Genomic DNA, 23,379 nt, shown 5'->3' with positions numbered 1-23,379 from the left:
CTGTCTGGAGCCCGTCCAGACATGATGGGAAGATGACGCAGCCATGAGGCAGGAGAGGGTTTGGTGGGCTCACACCAGGCTGAGTGCTGCCACTGCTCTGGACAGGGAAGGGGTGTTTCTGAGCAGCCATAAAGCCCACGGACAGGTATCAGAGCTCCCCAAACCTCAGCAAATGCAGTAGCACCACAGCACTGAATACAGCCTTTATTTTTCCTACTTTGTGCAAGGAATGAAGGATAAGGAGTACCCAAAAATGAGCACTTACATTCTCTGAGGCTCACAGTCTTTGATCTGTGAGTAAAGATCCCACTGAAATCAGCAGAAGTTCACAAAATGAAGTTTGGAAAGCTCTGTGAACACATGAACATTGTGTGTCACATCATGTAGCACGCTTTAGGGCCAAAACACTCAAAACCCAGACCAGATCCTGGCAAACTGGATTTCTGCACTTCCAATCACTTCCAAAGGGTTGGTTTTAAAACATATCTGAGTGCCTGTACCACAATTATCAGGTGAAGATAAAGGCCCTTTGAGTTGGGAATAGAGATAATTACCAACCCCTTCTGAAATAAGAGGGAAGAGAATCAGGTGTGTCAATCTGTGATTTGAATGAGGTATAGAAGAATGAAAAATATTAAGGACATTTACCCTATATAGATTTACAGCAAATGCAATAAACACAAATTAATGCTTATGTGCACAAGTAGCAAGGAGAAATTATCAATCACAGTCTCATTGGACAAGATGTGAAAACAGCAGCAGAAAGGCTGGGACAAAATGCTAAAAGGAAAACAGGCTTATAAAGACACCTGCCATTTTTGTTCATTTAAATATTTAAACAAGTATTTCTTCACATCAGTTTAGACAGCAAAAACAAGCTTTTCCATGAAAGAAAGGATTAATGGGATCGATACCTGTAGGTCAACCTTGTCACCTCTGCTGACTTTCGTGAAAAGGGTTTTCAGGTTGGCAGGGGCAATCTGGAGTAAGCAACTCAGCAAGGTATGGGATTTGAAAGCAAGATATGTCACTGTTTGTAGACAATACTGTTGGGAGCCTCTTTTCCTCTCTCTTTGCAAAATTCACTGCCATGGTAAACTTCTGCCCAGCTCTGAGCTGAAGGTACAAGCACAGCAAAACAGCAAGAGAAATTGTAACAGAGCACTAAGGAAATGCATGTGCATCTGTGTGTATGTGTATATATGAAACATTGTACATCTTACAAACACCACTACAATCTCAAGCGCTGGCCAGAGCAGGACAGCTTTTTTGGTTTCTCTTCACTTCAGAAAGTGTCACTAAACACCCAGCACTGCTGAGATTCCAAAAGTAGGAGGCCCAGAACTATTGTGATTATGGCACTGCAGACAGAGAAGGGCTCCAGGCTTCACCCTGCAGCCCTGCTCCCCCAGCTGACATAAATTTCACAGGCTGCACATGGCTCCCTCTGACACTGCTGGCACAAACAGTGCTGCAGACACCCAGAGCTTCCCCTGATAGAGGGACAAAGGCTGCTGTCTTCTGGAGGAAGCTCCTGTTTGAAGATGATCCCAGAGAAATTATTTGATGCAAAAGTCAACAACTACACCAGCTAAAAAGCATGAAAGGGAGAAAAGCAGGACAATGATTTTAGTGTGTCTGTGTAGAGGATAATCCACCCCCACAGTGCAAAGCTGCCATAAATAGTCAGGAGCAGACCATTGGATTTGCACACCAGACCCAGAATCTGCACCCTGAGCAGCCACCAATCCAGACTTTGTATGATCCATCCCACAATGGGACAAAGCCAGATCCTGCTCCTTGGGCTAGAAAGAGCAATTAGACAAACAGGGACCTGGGACCAAAGTCTCCCTGAAGTGAAGGGCCAAGACGAATTCTCCAGCACACCAAGAGCTCATTAAAACTGCCCGCAGTGTCTGGCCCACAAAGCACATCCAGTGCAAGGAGCGCAGCCCCGCCGCTGTTTTGCAATGCATTACAAAATACCTTGGCTAGCAGAAAGAATTTGAGGCAATTTGCTCCTGAAGAGCCAGGTCGTGAAGAGCCTTCATTTTTCCAGCAAAAAAAAAAAAAAAAAAAAAGGATTTAAGTTGACAAATAGTAACAGAGAGAAAAAAAACACCCTGACAAAATAAGGGGAGATGGAGAAGCCGACAAGGTTTTACTTGATCTTGGAGGGTGTAAATCTGTCAATACCCACAAATGACCACAAGGCCACATGCCAGTTTTCACTCCGAGATACCGTAACTAAGACATTTGGCTGGTACCTCACATTGGAAAGAAAGTTTTTACATTTAGAAATGTAAAACATTGTAACATTTAAGGAATTTTGGCTACAGCCCACTAGCCAGCCTTCCCCCAGCCTCAGCTAGGGGATTATTTTGAATGTTGCTTTGCTTTTCGTGCATCTGTTGCCTAAATCAATGTGGAGGCATGAGGGAGGGACTGAAAACTGGCTCTAGAAAAAGTGGTATATTTTAGTGTCATAACTGAGAGTCTTGGCAATCCCTTTTAACTTGAAATGTCAGTGCCATACCAAATGATCTGGTCATCCTAACCTCAATTTCTGGCCATCAGTGAAAGAACAGAGATAGAGTCTCTGACATCGGCTTTCAAGGCCACAGTGAAAAATTAAGGAAAACAGATTTCATGCCTCATTGGAATTTTGCTTTACCTATTTTTGTGTTTCTTTACAGCTATTCCAGCTTCAAATGTTTATCTGATCTCTTTCTGTTTGAACAGTTTTTCACTTTTCCAGATTTTCTACAATGTAATTTACCTCTCCAAATCTCTTCCCTGCTTTAAAAAACTCCTGGTCCTTTTTTTTTTAGCTCATATAAAACTCATTTATACAAGCCTTTTGCATGCTTTTGCTGTTAGGACATATTTCTCCTTTAGCAGATCTAAAGTGGTGATTCAATGCCAATTTAATGCCATAAAGCATAAAAGACCTCAACAGGTCTTAGTAATCACTGGTAATTTCCACATCTGTCTCTTTATCTCATACCCAAATTTTTAAGTCTGTAGTGAAATTGATTTAATATCACTGAATCCAACTCTGGTTTTCTGAATAATTAGAAATTAAACTCTACAGATGAACACTAGACGAGGTTTTGCAGAACAGGTGTTTTTAAATGCACTCCCCTTTCTTCTTCAAGCTGATAAAACTCTCATTTGCAAACAATACCTACAGGTTTCTGACATTTTCTGAATTGCTCTGTACAAAATTACCCACAGCCCAGCATTATTCCATGCACATATCACTTCAGTCCACTTCTCAAATTGTGTCAAAACCCTCCCAAAATCTTCTCTGCGAGTACACATGGAATATCAGAAATCTGGTCTCACTAAACTGCTTTCATCATTATGTTTCTGTTATTCACATTACGGACAAATGACCTAAAAAATTTCAGTTAAACACATATAGGAGGGTTGTTGTTTTTTTTCAAATTACAGAATTACTTTTAAAACCCACAAACCTGCAAAGGGAAATAGGATTTGCTAGATCAGATAAGATCACTAGTTTATATCATCAGGCATGTTCACTGTGTAGCTTCTTAGAAATGAAAATTAAAATGGGAGGAAGCAATGGTGAATAAAACTAATTTTGCAGTTCAATACTGCATCCATTTTTACAGTATTTTAAGAAAAATTTAAAAAAACTCATCCAAAAGAAAAAAAAATCCAAGAAAAAAAAAGTCTTCTTATTTCCCTAATTTTTTCTATTACAATCAATAGATAAATTTTACCATTTACTCCAGCACAAATACAATTTCTTAACCTACTTGAGAATCATCAAACACTGCTTTGGTGCACGAGACTGGAGAATTTCAATTGTTTGCCACTCATATAAAAATCTTGCCATGGTAAGGAAAATGCATGTGTTTGTGCATGTAAGCAAACACAGAGAGACCCAAACCATTTTCTTTATTTACAGCTATATGACTGAATACAAACAAGCTGGTTTTTCACTAGTTTCACCACAGGCATAAAATATTTCAGACTCCAGGACTACTGAGAAGCTCACAGTTTTTTTCACCAGTCATCATGCTCCGAATTTACAAGCCTAACTCAGATGGTTATTACTGGGATGTACCTGCTTAAATCCCTTCCACAGATGGGAGAGTGAACACTGTTCATGCCAAGTTTCAGTCTGGATTGAATTTTTACAGCTGGGTCATAAATTTGCAGATTAAAAGGGTTTAATGGAAACACAGGTACAACCTTAACTACAGCAACATCAACAGCAGCAAGGTAACCAACACTGCACGAGGGACAGTCTGCACTACGAGCAGAATCCACCAGGATTTACCCAAAGTCGCATTATTTCTCCCCAGCAGCGGCGGAAGGAGGCTGGGACATGCAGAAAACTCATGCCAGGTGTGAAGTTTCAATTCAGATGTTTTTCCAGAGAGAAGTGAAACTTTTATGGGCTTGCCATTCCTTTAAGTTTACTGCCCCAGCCAGAATGTGAAAAGTCCAGCCCTTTTTTCCCCTTCTGCTCCTCCCCTGTCTCGCCTGTGCCTGCCTTGTCTGCAGCCTGTCCCCTCCTGGTCACACTTCCTTGCACTGCACACAGATTAGTATATTTGTGAGGCAGTGGTTACTCATGGTGGAAATTATAGATTTCAAATGTAAAAGTAATCCACTGGGCAATAAAGAGGTTTGTCCCTGTCATTGCTCTTTCTTCATGCAGGTGCCATGAGCAGGTGTCTTGGTGCAGGAGCAGAGTCAGCTGCACTGCCACAAGAGCCCCGAGGAGCAGAACAGGCACATTTCAGGGTTGGAGCCAGCACAAGTCCTGCTCACAACTCAGTGATGTGCCTCCAGCCATGGCTTTGTCTGCTCAGAGGTGCTACCCCATCACTGATACAAAGTTGTGTGTGATTTCTGAGCCACTTCTGATGAGATGACAGCACACATCTCTGTGTTTTATTTCTCTGTTTCGCTATTCCAAGTATAAAATCATGCCATATTTTTAAAGATCATTGGCATACATCTCCCCTTTGGCAAAACCAGCTGATACTCACTCACATTTTGCTGCTGGATTTCCTGGGTAAGGGGCAGAGCAGACACACTCTCCTTAGTGCCTTCACAAGCATTCTGGGGGACAGCAGCAGTGCCAGCGCCCCTCTGCATGCACACCAAGGCAGAGTGAGGCTATGGAGACATCCCTGGGATGCAAACCACTGCTCCTGCCTGGTGCTGCCCTGCTCGGCCCCTGCCCCTTGCACCAGGGCTGCAGCACCCAGGGCTTTCTGCTGCTCTGCTGCAGCTGGTGCATGGCTCATTCATCTCGTCTCATTGTCTCCCCGGAGCCCCACTCTGCCCTCCTCTCTGAGCAGTGTTTCTTTCTGCAGCAGTGGCTGCAGCTGGATGCTCTTTGCAAGGCTGAGGGACCCCTGAATCAGGGCAGAACATGGCAAGGCAGCACGAGAGCCTGGCGTGTCTGCTGCAAGAGATCTGCACACAAATTTGGCTACTGGGGAAAATCCTGCTCAGGCAGTGGAAGGAGAGAAGGAATCACATCCATTTCACTAAATGAGTTTTCCCAAGCTGTAGTTTCACACACTCTTTAAATATCCCTAAATTAACTGCTAATTTTCTAACTAATTTCCCTATTATATTCATTACTAACCATGCAGTCTAGAGCTAAAACTGGAAAAAAGTCTGATTTATGACTATGTGCTTTTCCATGCACATAATTTCCTGAAACATTCACATTTTGGCTGGCCCCAGGCTTTAAAACCAAGCATAATTCTGAAGACATTTGGAACAATGGGAAAATGGGGATAAATATTTTTTTCTCTTTGAAAACACCTTCACTAAATGAGTGCAGCCTAAGGCTTGTCAGAGAACAGCCCTTCCTGAGGTCTGGAGCATTGACTAAGTCTAAAGATGAGCATTAAAATAGAATAAAATATAGTTGTTAGAAATTGGTGACAGTACCACACATTTTTCCTGCCATGTCTGAGAGAGGTCTTGGACAAGCACAGGGATCTGATGCTTTTTGGCCACTGCTGTGAATATTTGCATTGGGAAAATTTTAATGGTCTTGGAGAAACAAAGGCGGGCTTGCTGCACCAGCACGGGCAGCAACAGCCTGTGGCTATGGAAACATGGCTGCTGCCCTGATTTTTTTGGTGCCTTCTCTGATTTTTTGGTCAAATGTTGTAATCTTTTCCATTTCAAATCATTCATGCAGGAACATCCCATTCCCTATAATGATAAAGCTGTCAGGAGTCCTGACACATGCTGCTCTGAGGCAAGCTGATTTGAAAAAAATCCTCTGCAGCCAATAAGTGGCTCAAGACAGTTTTTACTGAAGCATGTGGAAAATTTGCCATGACATCAAGAGAAGCAAAACCAGAAGATGTGCCTACAGTCCACCTCTGCTCTGTGGGGTCCCCACAGCAATTATACCTGAGTTATAGAACAGGCACAAATATGCTGCTCTTTGAAGCACACCTTATCTGCATAGAGGTGAGAATCTTTAATATTTTGGGTTTAAACGGGAAAAAAAGCCTTAAACATTCATAACATTTTGCATCCGAAAACAAACAGATAAACCAAGAATGCACAGTTTTTGCACTTACACCTGCGAGAAAACAAATACTCTCATTTCCAGTGAAAGAATGGAGTGAAGTGGCACAGGAAAACTGCACTGCCCGAGTGCTGCTTCCCCTCTCAGCAGGGCTGGCTCCAGGCAAAGCTCTCCCTTGCTGGCTGGCAGTCCCTGGGTGCCCAGGCCTTTGGGACAGTGCTCTGCCCCAGCCGTTGCTGTTCCCAGCCCACCCAGTGCTCTCTTCCTCCATTCTCCTACTTGAGAGAGGTTGGAACTGCTACCTTCCCACAAAAAAGATTCCGTTTTGATGAAGCACTGTTTTTTGGGGTCATGTGGAGAAAATCCTGACCCGTTCCCCTTGCAGCTCAAGTACTGAGAAATCAAGAAACTAAAGAGAACTTAAAAACCAGCTTATTTGATTGTTGATGTTTGAACTGAAAGAAATGCAATAAGTGAACCAAACTAGCAGGGAACGGGTGGGATCTTTAAAGCTCTCAGGTTTGGGCTATCACATCTGGTATATTAAACCTGACGCTTCCCGTGCAGTAAAGCCATTTCCTTTTATTCTTTCTTTAGAAAAAACAACAGAACAGTAAATTAAACACAATCTTCTCCTCAATTCTCAATTCAATGCTATTTTAGTAGACGAATCAGGTCATGTAATAATAAAATTCCTGCAGAAATTCGATCTTAAATTGTAACCTTCAAATTGCAGTTATGCTGCTGTGTGCATTTAATACTATACTTGACATTCACCTTTTACATTTCACTTCTGGATGACATTAGGATCTGCAAAAAAGACCTCCTTCAGCTTTCCCAGGTTGCCATTTATTTCAAAGTATCCCCAAAGTTTCCAGCACCATTTAGATCCAACTTGCAAAAGTCACTGCTGTGAGCAGTTTTTGTAGGTCCCTTGAGTTGTTTCTGAAAACAGGTTCCATTGTGTTCATATTATCCTTTCAAATTTTATGGCTTATTTTTAAATTACATGCTAATTTCTAAAAATGTTAAATTGCGAGGAGAAGTTGGCAAGGACCACACAAAATCACAGCACTGTTCTGCAGTTTGTGTCTCTCTACAGTAGTTCTGTGCATGGCTACACCCTTACACTCAAGTGCTCTGTAGGAATGTGGCCCTGATCCTGCAGAGTGATGAGGGTCTCATCAGAGGTGCTCAGTGTGCTGCAATAAATGACCAGGATAGTGCTTTATAAATCACCAACTTTGCAGGATCCAAAGGAAAGAAAGAAAGGAAGGTGAGAGGAAACAAAAAGTCAGTAGTAATGAAAACATCAGAAACAGAGCACACTCCTGAGTATAAATGTCTAAAAACAGAGATCAAACATCTTCAAAAATCGGCCAGTCATTCAAGCACTTGTTTAAAACCACCCTCTTTTCCAGCCCTGCAAGTCTTGAGCTTCCTCACTGTTTTTATTTGTTCTGGCTTTTCTACTGTGCTAAGTAACATATAAAGTGAAATCAATGAAAAATCTGCCTACAGAAAAAGGACTCCCTGTCCTGCCATTTCATCTCTTTTTCTCATTTTAATTTTTCCTTTCCTTCACTAGACAACAATATCCCAGAAAACTGGAAGTTTTCATTTCCTTGTGCTACAACGATGCAGAACATTTTGTTTCTGCAGGTGACTGACAATAGGGCACTCAGGGAGCACTGCAGCTTGATTACAGAGAAGTCAGCATTTTAGTGATCCGTAAACCAAAGACTGACATTGCCTCTTTAGATTAATATTCAGCTTCACTACAAACATTAGATCTTTTCCTTGTAGATTTCTGGAGTGCTTGTTGCAGTCAAGACTGTTATTTCTGCATGCATTTGTAAAACAAATAGGGGTAGACAAGTCTGCTTTCACTTATTCCTGTCACACAGAGAACCCGCTGTGAGTGACTGCATGCCAAGCAGTTAGTGAAAAGCAGTTCTCCAACACGGCTTTTTCACTAAACAAAAACACTGAACCGAGCCTTTCAGTCATCAGCTTAAGATGCATATTTGACCAATTATCTATACTTATATATTATACTTGCACCAGGATTGATCTGAACTGAAATTTTCTGCTTTAAGTGAACACACTTGTGTATGTCCTGTTATATACATAGGAATATCAGCTTACAACAGACAGGCTTGGGAAGGCTGTGCCGTACCCGTGACAGCCGCTCTTCCCCAGGCTGCCAGCACTGTCCGCCCGTGCTGCCTCCTGCAGCAGCTCCATCTCCCTGGGCATGGGGCAGGGAATTGAGGGCACAGCACCCATCAGGGCTCTGGGCATGGGGCAGGGCAGTGTGGGCACTGCACCCATCAGGGCTCTGGGCATGGGGCAGGGAACTGAGGGCACTGCACCCAAGAGGGCTCTGGGCATGGGGCAGGGAATTGAGGGCACAGCACCTGCCAGGGCTCCGGCCATGGGGCAGGGCAGTGCATGGGGCAGGGCAGTGTGGGCACTGCACCCATCAGGGCTCCGGGCATGGGGCAGGGAATTGAGGGCACAGCACCCGCCAGGGCTCTGCTCAGGGCTTGCTGCTCCTGCCCCAGCTCCCAAACTGCTGCCCATGAGCTCACGGTAATTGCACGGAGGTATAAACGAGGCTGCTCTGCCGACAGTCAGTTATACAGCCTGTCCTTGATCTTTATGTGGGATTTCCCAGTTGCATGAAGCCGGAGTAGCATATGGTCCCGTGTTTATAAGCATGTTAATGACTGAAATGGGAACCTCTACAACCCGTTTTCCTCATAAACTTTAAACTGCAATTTCTTGTTTTTGTTTTTGGACGCTGCACGCATACGCCGCTAATTTGGTGCAGGCTGTTGGGACACGCGTGGCCACGCTGACCCCAGCACTGGGCACACAAAAAAACCAGCTCCAGACACACTGATGTACCTGAAATCACGGTCCAGCCCCTAATCAGAACCAGACAGGGCGAGGATGATTTCTTACTCCTGATCTGCTACAAAAAGTTGCCTTTCCAGGAAAGCACAATAGAGAATTAGTTTAAACTCCAGTGACTTCCCGTCCTTACAGGCACAATGACCTTGCAAAATATTTCTCAAAAATAAAACATCAATCAGTTTTCACTCTGTGCTTTTCGAAATGCTGCTTAACATGTCTTCATAAATTAAAATTTCTAGTAGGGACTTGACAATCCTGCAACAGCTCCTTTGTGTTAAAAATTAGCTGTTTTGCGCTACAAAAAATTGCAGTGTGGAACTTCTTGTAAGTGGTGACATCTCACTTCAAAACACACTTGCCACTTTCAGGAGGGTAAGAGTGGTAAAGTCAGCCATACCCATTATTTGCTTAACCGAAATGTATTACAACTATTTTAGAGAAAACACAGATACAGATCTAGTACTGTACCGCACTGGGAATTGCCAACCCAGGTATTCAAATTACAAAGAAAAAACATTTTAAAAGTATATAGTCCTTATTTATCTCTCCCTACTAACAATCATGTGGATAATTTCATCGATTTGAAGGTAATTTTCATAAATGAAAAATACCTTGTAAATATATGCTTTCTTCGTGAAAAGTTTAATTCCTGTATGTGTAACATCAGAAAATCATTAATGGGACTGTAATCTTGTAAGTGAAAAAAGCCCATTTGTACCTGTATTTCCTGAATGTTCACACATATATAGCAACGATACAGTAAAAAAGTCATGTATATATATTTATCATATGTATATAATGTGTATATATAGGATCTTTTTTTCTTTCTATATACTGCTTGTCTGCTTTCAAAGTGCAAAACCAATAAAACTATATCCTAAGAGCTGCTGGTCTGTTCTCAAAAATGTGAAAATATGAAGGAAGATATTTAAGAACGGAATTAAATGCAATCTCAGGAGGAGTTCCAGGACTGTCACTCAGGAACTTTAAGGACAAGTATACTAGTTTTCAGTCATTCCAGCACAGCTGGTGAATTTACACAGTTACAGTGTGACGCCCTCAGCCTTCACATTAATGACCATATTTTTCAACGCAACTTGAAATTTGTCAAGAAGAACTTAATCCAGTAGCAAATTTATTATAAATTTTAGAAAGTCATTGCATCCATTTTTAGATTATGGTATAAAGTACAGAAAAACAGAAGTTTACATATCTGAGCTTCTGCATCTGCTCTTGAGTAATTTTTCACTTAAAAATAAAGCTTGGCAGACAATATACTTATAATGCAGACCAAATGCATTTGGTATGTTCAGAAAAAAAAATTAAGCAGAGAGAGTTTATTTTGAAACTTATTAACTGAGCATGCACTAGTCTTTCTCTCCATGAGACCCCATTTCTCTACAGGGTCCCCTCTCATTCTCTGGTCATTCCCAACAGCCTGCACACACAAACATCCTCCTAATCCCCACCAACAGAACTCCATATGAACAATCCCCCCACCAGGAAATGTGGCAGAAAAGAGAGAGCAAAGGCTGCAAATTGGAGAAGTTGCAAAGGCACCTGAACCTGCTTGCCAAGGAAGCCAAGGGGAACCAAGTGCAAAATCTAAATCTGTATTAACTTTACTGCAAAATCCTCCAGTACTTTTCAGCAATATCCATCCCTAAAGTGATGCTTCTCCCGGGGTGGTCCCTGGCAGAATAACCTGCCAAGAAAGGCCCAGGACAACACAAGGGGCTGCTGCAATGAGTCAAAATCCTGAGACACTGATGGAGACCTTCAGAGACTGGGGTGCAAAACTTCGTATTTTTCAAAATTAATTTTTTTTTTTACCTTATGTCCCAAAGAAATACAGAAGTTTCACAAGAGGAGCCTTCCAGCACCCCCTGACTTATGGGAATTTAAGCAAGTCCTGATCTTGCCCTGACTTAGAACAATTTATTGGCATGAACCAGGCAGTCCCATGTGCCTTGCTCTGACTGGTAATACAGTGGATGACATTACATCATGCTTGTATGTTTTTATTGGTAAAATTAAAATAATAAACTATGTCTAACCCTTCAAAAAAAAGGAAGACAAGGTGTTTAATGGCCAAGTCTGTGGCCCCTTAGCTCTGGAGAGTGATGCAGAAATGAGCCCTCACTAATGCCTGTATCCCTAAGAGAAGCATGAGCACCAAAGGGTCACATACTGGGCAAGGCACTCTGAGGACAGAAAGGTGCTGTGCAACAGGGGAGGGCGCTCACATGCACTCCCCTGAAGGAAATATAACTCATGTAAGTGTCACAAACAGCCACCTTGAAATTTCAAAGCCCTCTTCCTCCTCCCAGCTGTGGCCCTGGAGAACTTCAGTCCTCCAGTCCTCCCTTATTGTAATAGAATACGCAAGAGCTTTCTCCTTCCTTAGGCTCATCTTAGTGCTGACAAAAAATGGCCTGTAAGTGTAATTTCAAAAATTATTCCCATTGCTCCATTTGAAAAGCAAACCAGCTTCATTAGCAGTCAATAACAGCACTTAACTCCAATACTGCAGGTAGAACTTCTCCAGAAAATGAAAGGGTGGACAGGATTTATCCACTCTGCTACGAGAGGATGGGCAGGAGTAATCCACTCTCAAGCAAGAAGATGGACAGGAATTATCCACTGTGATATGACAGGATGGACAGAAGTCTCATAAAGGGCACAATCAGAAGACACTTAATCCAGGAGCCAATGTCTACAGAAGATGTCTGTAACAGAAATCATGCAGAAAAATATCCCTTACCTGTCCGATAGACAAAATTGCCTTCTGTCTCTGATGATGATGGAGACACTAGTTCTTCCTCAAATTCATTGGAACTAAATGAACCAGAATGATTCCTTTGCCTTGTTTTTTCCATCATAGCTGCATTAGTAGCCATGACGTGTCTCAATGAGTCATTTAGGTACCGATTCAATAAGCTGCTTTTGTATTTGGGGGGTGACACGTAATCCTCATTGGCACTTGCTTCTGGTCTCACTCCTGTTTTTATTACTGAGCTTTCAGTTTTAATCACAGTGTGGTGAACTGGTTTGTTATATCCCCCTTCATTCATATGGTTTCTTGGAGGATTTTCTCCATCTGAAAACAAAAGAACAAAGATACAGTAATACACTGAGTACTTAATATTTAACATGAGGCTTTCTCTCCATGTTTTGAATTGTGATAAATATAACTGAAACTAGACAGTAACTTCAGCATTAGACACTGATTTTCATTTGCTTCTGTTCACACATTGCTCATAGTAGTTCCCATGATTCTCAGATGTTCCAGGTATTCTAAATTAATTAGCTATAGAAAAATCTTTGAGTCTAATTTGTTCATGAGTAACACAAGACAGGTAGAAAAAAATGGAAAGTGCCCTAACTCAATAAGCATTTAAAAAGCCGTGTGAATAGGCTGAATTACTACTATCATAACTTGAAATTTGGTTTGCCTCAACACTGCAGAATATTTAGGTACATTTGCTTAAACTGTACTCTTTTAATTGTTCTGCAAGCAATCTTTTCAAGGGAAGTGAGTAGAAATGTGAGTACATTCCCACATTTTTCAAGAAATGTGAGTACAGACTGAAATTGGAACAAAGATATTTAAAATTGAGTACAGATCGAGACATACTCTTCTAAAAATTCACATACAGATTTCTGATAATGTTCTGTAGGATTTGTTCCTGTCATTGTATCTCCATGTCACAACTGTCTAAAAAAAGCAATCATAGACAGAATTAATAGAAGAATTCTATTAAAAATACAGGGTACTTAAAAAAAATTCCTGCTTTTGTTAATTTGAGTAAGAAAGAGAGTTCCAGTACCTCCTTTATGTAAAACAGCTGCTAGCAAAATACATCAAATAAATAACAGTAATATTCAATTTACCATCTAAGATGCCCCACAATCAACCCTTTAATGATGTATATTGCTATAGCCCTTCCACAAAGGAAAGTAACAGCCAAGTGATTTCTCATTTCCTTATACCAACAAATGTAATCAATTTTTTCCTTTAATGCAGACTAAAGGAATGGACTTATAAAATGTAATGAACAAACAATTGTCTTTCTAGCAACAATGAAATATAATAACACACAGCCAGATTGCCACCTTGAACAACTTACACAATCCTGCTTTGCAAGGTTGCACAGTAGCTGGGAGCCAAAAGAGGCACCTAATTCACAAAAACAATAAAGGCAGATCCACTGGGGGTATTTGTGACTAAAAACTACAGCTAACTTAGAGTATCTAATACTTTCTAAATATATTTTACTCTGTTTAAAATCAATAAAAGAGCATCAACAAACCTTCAGAGCAGGAGTCATCGCTGCTGACGCTGAGTCTCTCAGCATTTCCCTGAACATATTTGTTGTACAGTTTTATTCGCAAAGCCCAGCTCAGGTCTGGCTGCCTGACAGTGTTCTTCAGGCGACGTCTTGCGTTGGCAAACCAGTTTGAGACCTGCACACAAGCGTGTCCATTAGCTTCCCTTGAAAATGAGGCAAATCCACCAATCTATAGAGCCCTCAAGAATTTTATGTATGCTTCAAGGCTTCAAGGGGACCACAAATAAGAGAAATATGAACAGAAGTCCACTGAAATTACCACTGAGCAGAGCAGGAATCTCATACAGGAAGGCAATTTCAGGCTTCCCACCCTTCCCAAGTGTTAGCAAAACCACATTATCACAAGGTTTCAATTAAGGTGTCCCAAATACCAGTTTTTTGTTTTTTTTTTTTTTAATTTTAAAGATAAAACCCTGAATTTTTAATATGAACCTTTAACATATTACCAACTTCCTAAATATCCTAAACTAATATCTAGTATTCAGGAATTTCCTTTGATATTTATATAGGCTACAATAAAGCTATTGAAAAGATATTCTAAATTTGTAAATATAAAAGCCCTTGTTTTTTATATACATATATATATGAAAGCCCCAAATTCTCCCTTCACTTTAACAGAACTCTTGGGCATCAGGAAAGTCTTACACAGAGTACAGCGTACTTTGACTCACTGCAGAAATCCACCATTTGCTCTAAAGAGAAGCTGATTTTACAAGCTCTTTTTGTCATGAACAGTTTAAAGTATAGTAAAGATGCAATTCCTCACAAGGTGACTACTAAACAATAGCCTGTTTTGTCTTCCTTGCCAACGTCAAAGCATTTTCTAGAGTTTGACTTAGCAAAATGGGTTCATGTTGGTATCCCTCTAGCACACAGACTCATTACAAAGTCAGGCTCAAACACAAGTATTTCACAGTGTTTTAGGCACTGAATGAGCAAAAAGGCACGGTCTACTCTTCAGTGCCAGCAGTGCTAATTAAAACACCAAATGGGATGCGTGTACTTGCAGTGACTTTGCATGAAAGCACACCTGAGAAAATGCTGGCCTTGATTCTACTGCAACTTAAAAAGACAGAAAATAGAAAATACTGAGAACTCTATCTTTACTATGAGCAAGAGCAGAGGCAAGTGACCTACATTCTAATGATACTTGCTAAATGATAAATAAGGTGTTCAAAGTACTAATTAACCCTGGCAGGAGTAAGTGCATTTTGACATGACCTCTGCAAGAGGAGGCAGAGTAGCATCACTTGCAAAGGAGAATGTAAAGAATGTTAGCAGCCCACAGCCCTGTTCACATCTTTGTGTTGTGAACACACACAAAGAGAAAGCCAGACTACTGTTGTCATATTCTGACCTGGGAATGATCACCATTTAATTTACTTCAACCTGCAAAGCAATTCATACATGTTTTATCAATACATGCTACCCCACCTAACAGAGAGCCAAACTGTAGACCTTAGTGTTGGATTTTGTCCCTAGTTCTGTCATCTGTCTGTTGTAGCTAAGGTTACTGTATAAATCACACAGAAGTATCTAATTATTCTGGATCAATAATCTCTTCTAAAGTGATTATGAGAAAAATAAACACTATGTGCCTAAAGAAAAAGCAAAGCTTCAGTTCAGAATCCCAGCTAGAACTTAGCAGTGGTGCCTTATGCCTGTCACTTTGATTTGACTTAAAATCACGTTTACATTGAACAGGGTTCCACTGAAAATACGGTGAGCACCGGATGAGTGCTCAGATGGCAAACGCGTAACTTTACAAGTCATGTAGTTTACTATGACAGGTTAGAAAACCAAAACTCTAGCTGGCAAAGTAATTCTAATTCTCTTCTGAGGCTACTTGCTTGTAATCTTCGTATTTACACAGTAGTTTTTACATTAAATGAGATAGGGACGGGCTGGAATCCATGCACTTTCTAATGCTGTTAGCAAAGTCACACCAGACTGCTCAGCTGAAGCAGCAGTCACCTGCTGCATGACAGTGTAATTCTGAAATCAAGTATTTAACAGTAGAGATGGATCAATCCAGTGTCCCAATCAACAGGATTGCAGTTACTGTAGCATTTTACCAAACTGACAGCTCTCCAACCTCTCACAATAAAGATTTCATTATGCTTCATTCTATTACATATTGAAATTTTTCATCAGTGAAGTGCCATTTACAGAAAAGATAGGGTAGTATTAGTGTGATTCATACATAAAAGCAATTAAATTTAGCAGGAGTGATTTCTGCATGGTACTCTTGGTTTATTTTGGGCTCATTCTTCCCATGCCATTGCTTTGCTTTCTGCATATCAATATGAAAAGATGAGTCATATTTTAAGTCTTCTGCTGTGAGAGAAGGGAATAGTAGTATTTGATCATTATTTCATAATGACAAAAATACATTGCATCTTGTCCTCCTGCTCTTTATGGAGCAGATGATTTTAAGTGCCATCACACACCACATACAAGTCTATCAGGGGATCAGACCCAGCCAGCAAGGATTTATGAAAGGCAGGTTCTGCTTGAACAACCTGATCTTCATCTATGACAGGGTCACCCACTTAGTTGATGAGGCTGTGGTTGTGTCTACCGGGACATCAGTAAAACCTTTGACACCATTTCCCACAGCATCTCCTGGGGAAGCTGGCTGTCCATGGCTTGGATGGGTGTGCTCTTTGCTAAATAAAAAACAGTTTGTGTGGCCGGGCCCAGAGAGTGTTGGTGAATGGAGCTACATCCACCTGGTCACTTTATCAGCTTTATCATTAATCTAGATCAGGGGATGGAGGGCACCCTCAGTCAGTGTGCAGAGATACCAAACTGTGTGGGAGTGTTGCTCTGCTGGAGGGCAGGAAGGCTCCACAATGGATCTGGACAGGCTGGATCCATGGGCCAAGGCCAGCTGCATGGGGTTCTACAAGGCCAAGTGCCTGCCCTGGGTCACAACAACCCCTGCAGTGCCACAGGCTGGGGGAATTGGATGAAAAGATTCCTGCTGGAAAAGGATCTGAGGGTGCTGGTTGACATCAGCTGAACATGAGTCAGTGTGTGTCCAGGTGGCCAAGAAAGCCAATGGCATCCTGGCCTGGATCAGCAATAGTGTGGTGTCAGAGACTGCAACCCTTTGGTACGTGGTCTGGTTTGCATCTTAATTCAGGCAGAGGCATTTCTAACAATTTTAAGAACTGGACCATAACATGTGTCCAGCAGGACCAGGGCAGTGATTGTACCCTTGTGCTTAGCACTGGTGAGGCTGCAACTTGAGTGCTGGGTCTAGTTCTGGGCCCCTCAATTCAGGAAGGACATTGAGGTTCTGGATAGAGTCCAGGGAAGGACAACACAGCTGGGGAAAGGTCTGGAGCACAAGTCTGATGAGGAACAGCTGAGGGATCTGCAGGGGTTTCACCTGGAGAAAAGGAGGCTCAGGGAAGATCTTATTGCTCTTTACAACAACCTGAAAGGAGGTTGTAGGTGGGGGGTCAGTCTGTTCTCCCAAGTGACAAGTGATAGGACAAGAGGAAATTAATTCAATCAGGGGAGGTTTAGATTGGATATCAGGAAAAAATTCTTTACAGAAAGGATTGCCAGGCACTGGAACAGGCTGCCCAGTGAAAGTTACCATGGTTGAGTTGCCGTCCCTGGAGGTATTTAAAAGAAATGTAGACAGGGTGCTTAGGGACGCGGTTTAGCAGTGGACTTGCCAGTGCTGGGTTAATGGTTGGACTCAATGATTATAAAGGTATTTTCCAAACTAAATGACTCTATCATTGTGAAAGAACCTCCAGTCCACTTTTAGAAGAGAAAACTTTAACTAAAGCAAGAAGCAGCAAACTCACTTTAGGAACTCTTATCCCAAATGCAATTACAACAAGGCCCATTAAAGCCTTGGAAGAAAGAAAAGTTAGTCAAATCCATTTAAGAGATTTTTGGGCTTAATCTATGATGGGGTAATCTCTAGCTGCTTTCCAGCTTTTGGGCACTGGTGCATGTTGCTGGGAAATCCTGATTTCTAAGACATCATGACAGTCAGCACCTCTGTCACTGTTCAGTCTTGGACAGCCTCCAGGTGTGTGGGCTGGAACAGGCTGCATGGCCACAGGCTGGACCAGGCAGCACGCTCACCCTGACCTCCACCTGCCTCCTTCCAAGACAACAACAGGTTTACCACTCATTTCAACCAACCCCAAATCTTACATTGTCTATCCGCGTGGTCTTTAAAAACCTGCCTGTCCACTGCTGTAGGTCCCACTCACAAAGAGTGCCAGTTTGCAACACACTTACCTAAACCATTACAAAAAGAAACAACCAAAGCTGCCAAAAAACATCCAACCTTTCCCATGGTCCCAAGCTGTGCTACTGTGATCTCCAAAAATAATAAAAAAACACAACAACAACAACAAAAAACTTAGATAAAAGCCAGTGGGGAAGTCTTTGTCACATAAACCTCCCAAGAAGTATCTTGAAAAAACACATGATGAAACTCACTATTCTTGTGAAGTAACAATCCTGTAGTTCTTTGAGAAGTAAAAAGACAAAACCCAAGGGGAACGATAATAGATGTGCTTTCCAGCATTCATTTTTTTACAGCAGTTCAGTTGTTCTCTAAGAGCATCAGGTACTTATATCAGCATCATGAAATATTGACCCTCTGGCTTTACTTCTGAAGACACATCTTCAATTTTATTGTAATTTGTTCTGCTTCAGTGCTTAACAGCAGCCAAACTTTCAGAAAGAGAACAGACATCAAGTGATTCACCTCCTCCAGTAATCCAGATACGCCTTTATAAATCTGAACATTATTAAATCCATAGCAGCACATGACTGATATACAAATCTTTGTATTGAAAAACCTTCTTTCCAACAATACACACATTCGTATTTCTTTCTGGAAGGAGTATACTGCCATTTTTCTTTTTTATTTCACAAGAACATCTAAACCAAAATTTAAAATAAAATAAATCAAACACTATGGTAATAATACAAATGAAAATGTAGCATATTAATAGGACAAGTTATTGGATTCTGAATTGGAATCTAATTGGAGTAAAATATAAAATGCCTTTTCAAACTATATTGCTTTTTTGGTTTCCTGCTTTGGCAGTTGTGGAAGTAGAAAACTTTGGACTGCTGGACTGAAATCTGCAATAACGTTTGCCTTGAGGACTCCCAAAGACCTTGTTGGCCTGCACAGGAGAAAGTCAGCCAGAATTTGCCCCAGGTTTTGCTACTACTACTTAAGAAACAAGATGATTTATGATTTCTGCAAAATCCTACCTCCTTGAAAGAGTCTGACTTTTCTCCAGCACTGCAGTCGGACATGCATCTGGAACAGTCCCCTCACTGTCCCACTGCACCCAGGAGCAGTGGGGTAGGCCAAAGTATTAGTAAAGTAGAACAAATTAATTTAAAATCAGCCAACTGAGTGATAGAAAAACTAATGAAAATAAAGCTGTGGAGGATTTTACATGCAGATGCAAAAATTATTAGCCATTAGCATGTCATTAGTTTGTTCTTATAACAAAAGTAAAAAAGCCAGGACTGGATGTTCATCTCTTTGTCTCACATAATGGGTTTTATCTATGTCATGGTCCTGAAAAAAGCTCCTTTGGATAGATGGTACATACTGGAATAAGGTTCATTAGATGAAAGAAAAGCACAGGGAGGAGAGTATGATCAAAGCACAGGGAGGAGAGTATTACATCTGCATGATCAAAATTACTGCGACCATCATCATCTTCCAGGCAGCTGCTGAAGACCTTTTCCAAGATTGTCAGCCAGGTGAAAAACAAAAAAAACACCCCAACCATTCATTCCCTAAATGGGATTTTGTCAGAAACTCAGAAAACCAAAGGGATATTCAGCAGTATCTTTTGCCTTTCCTACGGCTTGTGACGACAAGGTGTCAGCACGTGAGGGATGCTGGGGAGAGGCAGCAGCTGTCAGCAGACAGCAGCCTCCACAGGAGGGGAAAACTGTGGGAGCAAACACCACGGGACAACACTGAGAAATGTAAAAAGTGTAGGAAATATGAGACAGGTCAGCAAATGTGAAGGTGTTTAACCCGGTGGAAACATCATACACTGATTCCTTGTTCTCCAATGATGACCTACAATATTACTAGATTAGAAAAACAATTTATAGGCAACCCTGGTTGATGCTTTTGCAAAGTGCCCCTCCTGGGACAGAAGCAAAGCTCTCCAACAGACCCACAGCCCAGTCCCAAACCTGCTCTTGGTTATGCCACTTGTCTAAAAGAGCACAGCCTTCAGGAAAGCTGTTTCAGATGTACCCAGCATGACTGGGACCATACCCTGCCATGCTCTCTCTCACTCTTAGAGAACAAAAATTTTGAACTGAATTACAATCTTGTTCTTTTTGAGCATCCAAAAAGTAGGGTGTAGGGTGTGTTGTTTAGCTCTTTGTGGCTCAGGAATTACTGCTGGTGCCAGACATATGTATTTACATCTCATACAGATGCTATCAAATTCCTGGATTAAAAGAGCATTGCACAAAAAGATGAAAAAAAACCCCGGGATTTCTCTTTGATGTTGTGCTTCTGTAAATGAAGATAGATATGCCTGTTTGCACAATTCTTTCAAATATTACAGCTCATAGAGCAAAACTGGTCAAATTCAGCTTCAGCGTAAATCTGCTAGAGTCACGGGTCTAACAGAGCTAAAAGCAGCTCTCCCTGAATCTTTTTAATTTTATTCTACACTTTATGTAGATCATAAAACTCTGTGGAGAAGTGGCCATGGTTCACTTGATGCTTTTATAAAGGCTAACACTCCTTATCCCCATCAGGATTTATCAAAGCTGCCAGAGAGAAATCCTGAAAAACCCCACCAGCTCTTCTCCCTTCGCTGCACTCCGAAGCATTTTTAAAAGAACAGCAGAACTCTTCAAGATGTCACTAATGTGAAAGTGTCCCAACACATATTCTGGATATATGTTTTAAATCTCATGTAAAAATGCAGGGATATTCTAAGAGCCATAGTCCAATAAAATACTCCTATTGAATTGTGCCATTGAAGGGATAGTGTTTATGTAATCATAGTTTAAACCTTTCATGTATATTTTTTAAAAGCAAGAGAAGTTGTTTTAACTATATCTTCCAGTTATAACTGGCATTTTCTGAGACATTAATATTATTTTTGTCAAAGCTATAGTGTTTTTCCTAGTGCAATAGTTTCATAGTGAGGTACTGAAGTGTAAAAAATTCCCATTTTGCCATTACTAGAACTGAAGTTCATAGTACAGGGTTTTTTTGAAGGGGCACTCAAAATAATAAAGCTGAATCACCACCTGTTTCTTTCTAATACTTTAGGTTGCTTTGATCTCTTTGTGCTCTTTGCAAAGTGACACATAATGTGTTAGGCAGAGTGATGAGGACCCAATCCTGCAAACACATGGGTTTCATTTTACACACCTAGCAGTAGCTTGCAGTAAGGAAATTAGATTATTCACAATGCATAAATCTTTGCAGCATCCAGACCTGAGATAGCATCACTTGGCAACTGATAGCATTTAACCACATATTTCAGTAGAGTACCAGATGGCAAAGAGAACAAAGAAGTGAGATTTATAAACATTTGCAGCAAAATTTATGCCTCTTACAGCAAGAAAACTGCCAGGAACTTCAGGGGAGAATTACCTGAGAGCAAAACAATTACTCCCCATGTATAACTATATTACAATGATAATTCCTGCAAGAGTGTGTGTGCTGAGCCAATGCACACAGTGTATATGGTAACACTGATGTCTGTGCAACAGGTGATGACAATTATCATCAGAACAATAGAACAGTTTCCATCCTACCCTCTTTTCAAAAGGGAAGAGTAGCTCCCCTGAAATTTCCTCAGCAATTTCTATTCTGTGTTTAATTCTCCCGTGACTGATAATTTTTACTTGAGAATTTTGAAAGACTAAGCAAAAATATTTTCATCCTATTTATGAATGAAAGGATGAGGGCATCTATTCCTAGGAGTGCAAGCACACACTTTTTGCTGATTGTCTTTAGCAGTTCTCCAGCCACGATAGCTAAGATACGACAATTCTGGTTTGAGAGAACCAGTCCTGCTGGGGTGGGGAGCCCAGGGGAGAGTGGAAGAAGGATGTGCACAGGACCCTGGTTTTGCTGGCTGCACCGATGCTTCCCAATACCCAGCACTGTCCTTTGCTCAGCTCTCAGAGGAGCTTTGGCAGATGCTGCTGTCCCCATCCCTCCCGTCCATGAAACGCCTCGGAGCGGTTTTTACAGGTGGGGATAAGCGGTTCCCTTCCTTACCTGCACCAGGGTCATCTGGGAGCCGAGGGCCAGCAGAATCTTCTCCGTCTTGGTGGGGTACGGGTTGTCGCGGTGCTTGTAGAGCCACTGCTTGAGCGGCCGCGCCATGTCCTGCAGCGCCTGCCGCTTGTGCCGCACCTTCCCGCCGCTCTGCCGCGCCCTGCCGCGGAGAAGGGGCGCTGAGGAAAGGAGCGGAGCGGAGGGACACCTGCCCGCTGCCCGCGCCCTGCCCGCTGCCCGCCTGCCCCGGGCTCCCCAGCGCGGCGCGGTGGATGCGCCCCGTCCGAGGAGGGACCCAGCCCCGGCTGCCCCTGCCCGGAGAAGCCGAGCCCGGCCCTCGCGGGGTGCTCGGGGATCTCCACATCCGCAACCCTCGGCCCGGACGACAGCTCAAGAGAAGGTGATGCCAGCAGCTCCCCGAACTCCCTGTGCAGGGTCTGGGCGAGCGCACTCGGAGCTGGTGAATGGCCGCGGGGATGCTGCGGGCCCCGGCGGCGGCCCCGCGGGGATTTCAGCGGGGCCAGGGCTGTGTCCCGATGTTTTCGGTGCTCGGCACCCGACCGGAGTGTGGCCGGTCTGTCTACAGAGGGGCTTTCCAGCACGGCCAGGCCGCACCTCGCACGGCCGACGGTGCATCCCGCAGCTGCGGTGCGCGTTACCCCGGGCCAGCCCAGCCTGATTCCCCCGCCCGGGTTTATTTCCCGCTGATGTTACCCGCGGCACCGAGCATCTCCTGGATCATTCATTTCCCCCCTCGGAGCCGGCGGCGAGCGGTGCTCCTGGAGGAGCCGGCATGCCGCTCCCAATGCTGCCGGCAGCGACGCGCCCGCAAAGCCCCGCGCCTGCCGAGTAACAGCGAATGCCGGGGGAACGAAAGTCGGGTTCCGATTAAAAAAAAAAACAACAAAAAATAGTCCCTTTGTAAATAAAGGCCTACAATAAAAAGTGAGTGAACAACTCGGAGGAGTGCTAAGGCAAGCCCGGCGGCGGGCTGGGGCCGGCGGCAGCGCTGCGGGCGGAGGGGGCTCGGGCGGCGCTGGTGCCGCTGCCGGCGGCAGGGGGCGCCCCGGGGCCGGGCTGGGCCGCGCCGCCGCCTCCCGGGTCCCGCGGCTGCCCCGGGATCGGCCGCAGCAACATCCCGGTGACACAACACACACCTGCGTCCCGTGGGCCAGCAGCGCCGGTAAAACTGCGAGCTGATGCAATCGCTACGGGGAAATTGGTCAGCACAAGCAACTCCCCCGGACTCCGCGGTTTCGCAGCCGCCTGACTGCGCTCCTCGA

The 23,379-nt window shown here is 42.9% G+C and overlaps 1 protein-coding gene across 1 annotated transcript in view; it reads right to left on the bottom strand.

Moving 5' to 3' along the window:
- MKX (mohawk homeobox) overlaps positions 1 to 23,379 on the bottom strand; it is a 49,730-nt gene that overhangs the window by 24,942 nt on the left and 1,409 nt on the right. The window contains exons 3-5 of the mRNA XM_059488657.1: positions 22,097 to 22,256; positions 13,780 to 13,933; positions 12,231 to 12,566 (exon numbers count right to left, since the gene is read on the bottom strand). Coding sequence (XP_059344640.1) covers positions 12,231 to 12,566; positions 13,780 to 13,933; positions 22,097 to 22,256 — 650 coding nt within the window. The remainder of the gene's footprint in view (positions 1 to 12,230; positions 12,567 to 13,779; positions 13,934 to 22,096; positions 22,257 to 23,379) is intronic.

Source organism: Ammospiza nelsoni, chromosome 1, assembly GCF_027579445.1.
Source record: "Ammospiza nelsoni isolate bAmmNel1 chromosome 1, bAmmNel1.pri, whole genome shotgun sequence".
NCBI lineage: Eukaryota > Metazoa > Chordata > Aves > Passeriformes > Passerellidae > Ammospiza > Ammospiza nelsoni.
This window is presented reverse-complemented; position numbering and strand designations above follow the sequence as displayed.